The sequence below is a fragment of the Jaculus jaculus genome, chromosome 7, assembly GCF_020740685.1.
Source record: "Jaculus jaculus isolate mJacJac1 chromosome 7, mJacJac1.mat.Y.cur, whole genome shotgun sequence".
Lineage (NCBI taxonomy): Eukaryota > Metazoa > Chordata > Mammalia > Rodentia > Dipodidae > Jaculus > Jaculus jaculus.
The window spans coordinates 83,561,255-83,571,722 of NC_059108.1; the positions used below are offsets into that span (position 1 = coordinate 83,561,255).

The following is a 10,468-nucleotide window of genomic DNA, read 5'->3' on the forward strand; positions in this document are numbered from 1 at the left end:
GGTGCATACGCCCCTTGTGCATCTGGCTTGCATGGGTCCTAGAGAATCAAACCTGGATCCTTTGGCTATGCAGGCAAACGCCTCAACAGCTAAGCCATCTCTCCAGCCAGAGGATGACCTTTTGACAGTAACTGGTGTAAGTTGGGGGGGGGGGGGATTCTGCTCTTCTTCCCACAAGATTCAAAAAATTTGAGAAGATCAAACTATCGGAGGAGACGTGCAGGGGAGATTCGCAAGATTTTCAGTAATTTTTGGATCGCACTACTTAGGCCACTCTGTAGAAACTGCTTTGGTTTTTCTCTTAAATGCTTCAACCAGAAAAAACATTTCCTAGTCCCTTCCACACTTTCACCCCCACACCCTAACCCTTGTGAAAATTAAGCAAAAGGGAGTAAAGGAGAAGTAGCAAGGTAGGTTCTGTTCCTCTTACCTTCATTCCTTTCCATGCCCTCTACCTTCTCCGGAGGGCTTCATTCTCAAGACATTCAAGGTTTGCTAAGCAGAGTGGGCAGCTGGGCCACAGCACTGACTATCTCATTATAAAAAATGAAGAAAACTGCTTTTGCCTAGTGTTCTGTGATCTTGGTCAAGATTTACTGCTTTAAAAATGTATCCTCAAATTTTATCCATGAGTCCAAGCTCAACTGCTTCCTGAATCCTGGTGTGAAACTCTATCTTTCTATCTCTTTCTCTCCTTTCTGCTTTCGCTTTCAGATCCTAACAAGAAGATAACTAAGGCCCACAGGGTAGATTGAGTATGGGGGCAAGTCTTCTGGAAGGCTCCCCACAATCCTATCACAGTGTTTGGCTTGGTACCTTTCCACCATTATTCCAGTTTTGGCTTCTATTGCCTAAAGCCACCAAGTAGGACCCACATGTGGTCTGAATAAGAAAAGTTCCAACAGATCTAATGAATGGAAGTGGGTGCCCTTTGGCTGATAATTTCAACAGAGACTACCTGAGTCCCATTTTTCTTTAAGACAGCCAAATGGAGCTGAGAGGCTAACAAGCATGGCTCATCTGCACACTGGTGTTTCACGGACTTTGTGATGACTTGAAGGCATGAATGTGCCTGCTTCCAAGAGCATATCAATCAGACACTAATGATTATTGCTCTAGAGAGGGCCTTAATGGGTACCACTTAAAAGAGCCTTAATTTATCTGCTCGCTCTTTCTTTCTTTCTTTCTTTCTTCCTTTCTTTCTTTCTTTCTTTCTTTCTTTCTTTCTTTCTTTCTTTCTTTCTTTCTTTCTTGACCTCTTTTGCTCTATATTAATTCTAAGGTAAAAGTATGTATATTTAATGTGGCTTTCTCCAAGGTTTGATTTTCATGTTGCCTATGCCCTATGGTGGTGATATGGCCAAAGGTCCTGACATTAAGAATCCTTTTGGTTAGTTTCACAAACAGCCACTGCATTAATACAGAAACTTATGAAAGCTCACATGCTAAACAGAAAACAGAATGAGGGACTGTGGCATTTACATTGTTTTGTGAGGCAAAAGTACTGTTGTAACAAGAATAGTCTTTAAGAATTAAACACTGGTAAGAGATCACTGTAGATTAGATAGAAAGTGCCCACTTCCTATGCTGATGCAACATAGGGTCAGATGCCATCTGTATGTTTGTAATTCCCATTCTGTGAGATTTATTTTCCTGTCTGAATTTTTTTTTTTACTGCCTCATCTGCCTCCCAATTTCCCACTCTACACCAGTGAAGGAAGCAAGAAATGACTTTGGATAAGCACCATTGATCTAGCCTAGAGTCAAATGGCACAAACTCATGAGCATTTCATATCCCACCAAAGCCCATATGAATAGGAAGGAAGCAGTTTGGATCAAAGAGCAGCCTTAAGGATCTTGAGTCTCAGTTCAGTCTCACATGGAATAGACCTTTTTCAGGTAGCCTACAGGCCTATACTGAGTTCAATAAAAGACAGCAAATTGGAGGACAAGTGATTTTTGAACCCTATGGCACCTAAAGAAGGCAGATGCAGATGGACAATTCACGGAACAAAGTTCATCAAGCCGGTCACACATGGGCACTGATCAGTAGACTGAAGATCGTGTAAGAAATGAATATGGTTTTGGCAAAATAACAACAACTACTACTACTGCTCATCTTTCCCACCTTCTTTGCTTTATTTTGCCCTTCCCTACACAATACATTCATGTCTTCCTCCCCAGAATCCCTCACTTCTGGACCTGATTCAGGCTCAGTCTTTTCTAGTCTAAAATTGCCACCCCGTAGCAGTCTCCTCATTCTCTGATAACAACTTAATCGACTTCTAGGCTCAGCATGTTAGAGACTGCTAAGTGTACCTCCCCACCATTAGTCCCATCTGGTTACCTAGAGAAAGCTGTTGCTGCGGAAGCTAATTCACACTAAGGAGTAAATGCTTGATAATCCATCTTAGTGAATTAACCCTCCCAGGGACATCTGCAGTTGTGGAGTAGTTACTGAAACAGTGACTGTAATATAAGGAATTCACAGAGGTTAGCGAAGGAGTCGGTGATCATCTGCTGTAAGTCTCTGGCCTGGCCAGCATGTGGAAGGATAGAAGAGGCATCTACTACTTGGAAGCCTGATGCTTTGCTTGTGCCTTCAGATCCCAGGCGCTTCTATTGGTCATGTGTCCAGGTAGCCTGGGGTGGCTTTTCCAGGTGACAGGCTACCTTAAACTGACCGAACATTTTATTCCTAGAAGAGGCTTATTTCTAAATTAAAAATAGAACAAAAATTAAGCACATTTGTGCAAGTGGGGTTAGATCCATTCTGTTAGGAGTTCTCTCACACTGGGACTCTCCCACTGCAATCAGATTTCCAGCTAACAAGCCACAGGTGTACACCACATGAGCAGATGAAAATGTGATTGTAATGGGTGTGTTGACAGTTCAGTAGCCATAATCCATGCATCCCAAGGTGCACCTGTGCATCTGACAGATCGTTAGGCACTGAGGGTTGCCCCTCCCTATCCCCAGCAATAGCTTTGGAGCCATCTGAGCAGCTGAGAAGTTGCATCACGGGACCAAGACAAGGGTAGTGAGGCAATGGACTCATTAGGAGTCCAAGAGAAGGTAGGGCACACCAGGAGGTGCAGGAATGAATTGTTGAGAGTACTTCTCATCCTGCCAGCCCCCCAGGTGTTATACCAGAGAAGCGTCAAGCAGCACAGCTCCCTGGCCCCCAGTGGTACCTGATTATTTAAAAGCTTTTTAGTGGCTTTTCCGCATTTGGGTATTCAATCATTGTAGCAAGGTGCACCTGTACCCTGGCACATTCAATCCAAGCTTCTGTGAAAAGTCCCATGAAGAGCTGAGATATGACTTCCTATTTAGTCCTGTAAACTTTCCAAACTCCAGAAGGTTAGGGCAAGGAGAAGATGGGTACCTGCTATCCTGATGAATGCCTCCCTCCCCACAGTAATCCTGAGTACAAGGACACACCCATGGACATCGCACAGCTCCCCCACCTGCCAGAGAAAACTTCTGAATCCTCCGAGACATCTGACTCTGAATCAGACTCTAAAGACACCTCAGGTATTACAGGTATTACTCCTTCTCTGTGTTCTCTACTGAAGGTTTGCCTTTCATCCCGAGGTGTGGACAGAGGGCTAACAACCACCCAGATTTTATATCAAATGTATACATCAGGCATACAAATGAATATATCGTGTATAAATACATGGGTATATCCATGTTGTAGTATATGTATGTAAATAAATACAGTTTACATGAGCACATAGAGAGATTACACAATACCTTACTTGGTGTCAGCCCTCCCCATCCATACAGGAGCCATATTGTCAGCCTCTTTTTTGTTTTTGAGGCAAGACTGCCCCCTTTTTTAATGACAAGAAATGAGAGAGAGAATTGGTGTGCCAGGGTCTTGAGCCACTGAAATCGAACTCCAGATGCATGCACCACCTTGTGTGCACATGCAACCTTGCACACTTGCATCACCTTGTGTGTGTGGCTTACGTGGGACATGGAGAGACAAACATGGGTCCTCAGGCTTTGCAGACAAGTGCTTTAACCACTAAGCTGTCTCTCCAGTTTTGTCACTCTCTTTTCTGGCCTTTGTTTGGGAAATACATAGCCAAGCCCCCTCTGCCAGCTCCAAGAGAATCGTGACTCTGAACTCCAAAATGTTCAGATACCACCAAGCTGGGTCTGTTCAGTACTACAGAAGACTAGATAATAAAATAGACTTCCTGGATAATTATATGACACACAGGATGAATAATACAAAAGTTTGTTCTTCATTTTTTTATTTTTTTATTAAGTAGAAAGTTGTATGGACACACTGTATGTTAGTTGTTCAATTTTCAGTCCCCTTCTACAGATACGTGGTGAACCACTGAGCACAGAATTTACTAAATGTTACAGTTGCCATGGATTACAGACGCTTGCTTATAAAGTCTACTGACCTAGGCTCAATTTCCTAGCACTCACATAAAGCCAGAAGCACAAAGTGGCACATGTACCTGGACTTTGCTTGCAGTGGCAAGAAGTCCCAACACTAACGCATGTGCACACACAATCTCTTCTCCCCCCCCCCACACACACAAATAAAAATGTTTTAACGACAAAGTCCTAAGCCCTTCTAGCCCCACTGTTTCTATTACAGAGGAGAAAATGAAGGCCAGAGTAGGTACACCTTTGCGCAAGGTTCTAATCCAGACTGACATCCAAAACTGGCAAGGCAGAGGTCTAAGAATCAACATTTCAACATCCCCTTGAGTCTCCAACGGCTGTTTACTAGGAAAATGGCCTACCATTGGGGCACCATGGTTATCAACACAAATGCCTGTACAAAAGGCCCAATTCCAAGAGGCTGTGGCAGAGTCTCACGATGGGACTTGTTTGCCTCTCTCCTAAACTACATTAATATGAAAGCCCACGACTCGGGCAGAAGTTCTAGAATAGTCTCTGCCCCTTCTTTATATAGCAGTGAACAAACACAGCGCCTTAGCCCCAAGGGCTCATATTCCAGTGCAGGGAAGAGACAGAGCAAACGCAAATACAGCGACTCCCGCAGTGAACCTTAAGTGCAGTGGAGGCAGATTAACAGAAGCATGGAAGTGGTGTTTTTCAATATGAACTACTACTTACAACAGGTAAGCAAGAGGCCTCTTAAAAAAATCACGGGCATTCTATCATCTTCCGTGTCCCTTACACCACTCCAGGTTGATGTGGCTCCCAAACCTTACTGAGCCTAAGAGTGACCAGGGTGCCCAGGTCAAAGGCAAGGTGATTCTGTAGGCCTAGGTGGGGCCCGGAGGAGGGGTGCGGGGCGGGGCTGGCGGGCCGTGCTCAGCGGAGGTGCGCGGATGCGGGCGGTGCATGGCGCCCCTTCCCGCGAGCTTCCTGGTGGGGGGCAGGGATCCCCAGCAGGCTGTGCACCCTGCTAACGAGGTATCCCCTCTCTCTGTTCCCCGACTCCCCCCCCCCCCGCGGGCGCCCCGCGCAGAGGACAACGAGAACTCCAAGTCGGACGAGAAGGGGAACCAGTCGGAGAACAGCGAAGACCCGGAGCCCGACCGCAAGAAGTCCGGCAACGCGTGCGACGACCACGACATGCGCTGCAACGACGAAGGCCACAGCTCCAGCAACGCGGACAGCCGCGACAGCGACGACAGCTTCGAGCACTCGGACTTCGAGAGCCCCAAGGCGGCCGAGGACGGCTTCGGCGCGCTGGGCCCCATGCAGATCAAGGTGGAGCGCTACGTGGAGAGCGAGTCGGACCTGCGGCTGCACCGCTGCGAGTCGCTCACGTCGGACAGCGCCAAGGACTCGGACAGCGCGGGCGAGGCGGGCGCGCAGGCCTCCAGCAAGCACCAGAAGCGCAAGAAGAGGCGGAAACGGCAGAAGGGCGGCAGCGCCAGCCGCCGGCGCCTGTCCAGCGCCTCGAGCCCGGGCGGCGGCGGCGGCGGCCTGGACGCGGGCCTGGTGGAGCCCCCGCGGCTGCTGTCGTCGCCGCACAGCGCCTCTGTGCTCAAGATCAAGACGGAGATCTCGGAACCCATCAACTTCGACAACGACAGCAGCATCTGGAACTACCCGCCCAACCGGGAGATCTCCAGGAACGAGTCTCCCTACAGCATGACCAAGCCCCCCAGCTCCGAGCACTTCCCGTCCCCGCAGGGCGGCGGCGGCGGCGGGGGCGGCGGCGGCGGCGGCGGCGGCGGGGCTCTGCACGTCGCCATCCCGGACTCGGTCCTCACCCCGCCCGGCGCCGACGGCTCCGCTGCCCGCAAGACTCAGTTCAGCGCGTCGGCGCCCGCGGCCGCGGCCCTGGCCCCGGTCACCTCCGACCCGCTGTCGCCCCCGCTCTCGGCGTCCCCGCGGGACAAGCACCCCGGCGGCGGCGGCGGCGGCGGCGGCACCGGCACCAGCACCGGGCCCAGCGCGTCCAACTCCTTGCTGTACACTGGGGACCTGGAGGCCCTGCAGAGGTTGCAGGCGGGCAACGTGGTGCTCCCGCTGGTGCACCGGGTGACCGGGACCCTGGCGGCCACCAGCACGGCCGCGCAGAGGGTCTACACCACGGGCACCATCCGCTACGCCCCCGCCGAGGTGACCCTGGCCATGCAGGGGAACCTGCTGCCCAACGCGCACGCTGTTAACTTCGTGGACGTTAACAGCCCGGGCTTCGGCCTCGACCCCAAGACGCCCATGGAGATGCTCTACCACCACGTGCACCGGCTCAACATGTCGGGACCGTTCGGCGGCGCCGTGAGCGCGGCCAGCCTCTCGCAGATGCCCGGCGGCAACGTGTTCACCACGGCCGAGGGACTCTTCTCCACGCTGCCCTTCCCGGTCTACAGCAACGGCATCCACGCGGCACAGACTCTGGAGCGCAAGGAGGACTGAGCCCGGCCGGCCGCTCCCGGACGCGGAGGAGAGGCATCGTCGGCGGTTTCATTTAGACCTTTAATTCTAGCACTTTGAATTCGAGCAGGTCAACGTCTTCTCAACACCACGGCCCCATTCCACACCCTCTTTCTTTAACGTGACTCATTCTTTCGTGTAAAGACATGTTTATCGCTTTTGTTTTTTGGGTTTTGGCTTTTTGTTTTTTGGTTTTGTTTTTTGCCTTCAGAGGGTCAGATGACCAGTTGCCTGCCATGTTGTCTTCTAAGATGTGTGTTGGGTTGTTTGGCTTTCCTTTGCATCTTTATTAAGATGTGTTTCATGTGTATATGCCTCTGCCATAGAATACTCAGTCTTGTGGTCAAGAGATTTTCTCCAGTGACAACCATTGGGTTTTCTTCCTATCGATCTTGATATGATCAAGATGGAAAGAGACAAGCGGAAACGTTGTGCCCTGTTTGACTAAGTCAAATGAAAGGGGGTGTTTTTTTTTCCTGTTCCTAATTCCTTTGAAAATAGGGAATAGTATTTTAGAATTTTATGCAGAATTTAATTCTTTTTATGGTTAAGATTTTAAGATTTTCTTACTTGCACATAAAAATAATTTCGGTTCTTAAACTTAATTTCTGGCCTGTGACTAGAATGTTTTAAAAAAAAGTTGGACTGTGTTAATTACTGAAACATTAACTTAATTTCTAAAACCATGGTGCTATCATTTATTAATCTGTAATGTCTTCATACAAAATGCAGCTCCCGGGCTGGGTTTTGGGGAAAAAAATGTGTTCTGTCCTGGTCTGGAGTCCCTTGCTACAGTCTCCTTGGTTAGTTAAGACAAAGGCCCTCATTAACATTTGCTGCAGGACTTAAAATGTTTTACCTCCCAACTAACAAACATAGCCTCATTTTAATGTAATGGGTCAGTAAAGCCCTCTTAAAAGGGGCTTTTGGAAAACTCAATCAAACTGATTTGAGGAGCAGTTTAGGTACATAACTACCTTTTGTTGAATCTATTATTTTTCTTTTCTTACTCAGTCTAACTGAGGCTAATTTTTACAACTTCAGTAACACTTCGGAGTAAAAGAAGGAAAAATATTTAACATGTTTATTTCTTTTCTTAAAAAAAGGAAGGTTGTATTTGAGGGAACTGATTTGATACAATTGATTTCCCTTTCGTTCTTATTTCTGGGTTGAAACCAATAAGTTTTAAAACTTAGAGAATGGGTTAATAAGCTTCAGACAGATAACTGCAACTGAAAACTGCACATTAAATGAAAAAAGAAAAAAAAGGAAAAAGAAAAAGAAAAAAATAATCCTATCTTGTCTTTGTTGCCAGAAATCAGTGTGGTGTCAAACACTCCAAATGACTGTCAAGTATAAATTTTCCCACTTCGTTTTTGGCAGCTGTTTGTTAAGGCATCTAATACCAGATGTGAGAACTGTAATGTGTACAATGTGTACGTGTCCCTGGCTGTCGGCCCCATTGCAGTTTCAATGTGTGTTTCTATATGCAGTATATACTAAGCTAATGTAGTTGTTTGTCCTTTGTCTTCTCTGTGATCTATCTCTAGTCCGGAGTGGTACAGTCCCATTCCTACAGTCTTAGTGAATCAGTGGTTCTTGGGGGTTCGTGGTTTTGTGTGGTGGCCTTCCTCTGTAATGTCACCCTATACTGCTTCGACTGTCTGTGAATCCTCTTGTTTTACTTTTCAATTCCCTTCTGTTGTTTTGCTGGTGTATATTCTCCTGACTTCTCCTTTCTTGTCCTCCCTTTCCTGTCTCCCCTTTGCCTCTTCTGCTTTCCTCCCCTGGTGCCCCAAATCTTATTCATTCTCAGAGATAAAAAGACTCTTAACTAGCTCAAGGTTAATGGAGCCATTTTTCCCACAATGGAATTCTGGGTATGACTCTGTTCTGGAGTGCTGTGCACAGCACTGAGGAATAATGCTCAGATATAGTAAATAAAGCAATGCCACACAGCCTCAGTTGGTAACATTCCCAGAGTCCTTTGTGCTCTACCTATAAGCAGTGGGTGCTTTCCTTTAGTTTCTTTACAGGTTGGCTGATGGAGCAATATATAATTACCAGTGAGACAGAAAGTTATTTCAAAGGTCAACCAACATTTTTAAAAGACAAAATGGGAGGGGGTAATGAAATATAGAATTGTCATATATTTGTTTACTTGTGCAATGCTAATATAGTAACTTGGCTGTCCTTTAAGTATCACTGTGTTGAGTGGATTCCTCTAGAACTTTTGATTCCTTGAGTTGGGCCCAAGCCATGGTGGGATAAAAACTGAAGGAAGTTAATGCCTCAAATCTTAGTCGTGCGCTTCCTTGAAGGATTCGCCTAAGTTTAGAAGATGAAGAAGGCTGATTGGGAAATTCAAAGATTAATTTTGGAAGCTGTAGTCTAGCTATGGAACAATCAAAGGAATGCACCTCTCAGCTACAAAGAACAGCTAGACAGCGGTTTTTTTTTTTTTCTTTTATAAATGTTTCTGTGTTGTGTCAAAATGATTTCTGGTGATTTAAACTAACAGATAATCACAGCTGCTGTCGAAATCCATAGTGTTTAAAATTACAAAATGAAAAAAAAAAAACACTTCATTACCTGTGAAGACTGTGTCTGTGTTTTTAACTATTTCTTGTACAAATATATGAAAACTTTTATGAGAAGACTGGTGCCAAGTAGCTGAATAATGGGGAAAGGGATATTCTGTTCGTAAGAATCTTAGCAGTGTTACCAACTCTACGATATATATATATATAAAAATAATTAAAATGTTACAAAGCGACAGCTATGGTACATTTGTTTTGTGTGAAGCTAACCGGACTTAACTTCCTGAGTGCCTGGCTTATTTTGAGACATTTTTTTTCATTGACCATTGATAATGCTGCAAATCAGAAATGTACATACTTCATTTACAACAGGGTTCTTTTTATACTTTTGTAGATTCTCATACATGTCACATACATGGTTGTCTTTATGTAACTTAATTTTTTCATCCGCAGGTGCCATTTTCATAATAAACTTCTCTTGGATTTGTTACTATCTGGCATCATTTCTTTTACATGTAACCATCCTAACTAATGAATGCTGGTAGTATTTGTTTAAGCAGGTACCTTGGCCATTATTAATTTTAAAAAAATGAAAATTTTTTTTTCATTGCATCCATATATTTTTACTAGTTTTGGAAAAAAGACCTAGTCTATGTCCTGATGAGGCTGACAAGCACAGATGCAGATGCTAATCCAAATACTACACGGACCTTGCCACCATCCTAAGCTTTCAGCTGCCCCAACTCATCATCATACTAGCATTGTTACACACATCGTCAACGCTGAGCGACGGGCCTGTGACGTTAACTCTGTGGGAAATGTGCATTTTGTTCTTGATTAATGCACAGTAAGTGATGGCTTTTCATAACATTAATCATTTAAAATGAACTCAATAGTTTCATTTCTTAAAATGTATAACCAGTAACTGTTCCATTGCTTATCTCTTCTCTTCTACTTTCTTTCTCTAGACAGGCTGAGGACGTCATGGTTGTGTTATGTTATAGTAAGGTCAGCATGTGGCCTGTTGTGTTTTAAGA

The 10,468-nt window shown here is 45.8% G+C and overlaps 1 protein-coding gene across 10 annotated transcripts in view; it reads left to right on the top strand.

Moving 5' to 3' along the window:
• Npas3 (neuronal PAS domain protein 3) overlaps positions 1 to 9,921 on the top strand; it is an 895,400-nt gene extending 885,479 nt beyond the window's left edge. For 6 of the 10 annotated variants that reach the window (XM_045154346.1, XM_045154348.1, XM_045154349.1 and 3 more), the window contains 2 exons: positions 3,422 to 3,546; positions 5,471 to 9,921. In XM_045154346.1, coding sequence (XP_045010281.1) covers positions 3,422 to 3,546; positions 5,471 to 6,873 — 1,528 coding nt within the window. In that variant the 3' untranslated portion in view covers positions 6,874 to 9,921. The remainder of the gene's footprint in view (positions 1 to 3,421; positions 3,547 to 5,470) is intronic. The other 4 variants (XM_045154347.1, XM_045154350.1, XM_045154354.1 and 1 more) reach the window with 1 other exon arrangement.
• Positions 9,922 to 10,468: the final 547 nt, after the last annotated feature.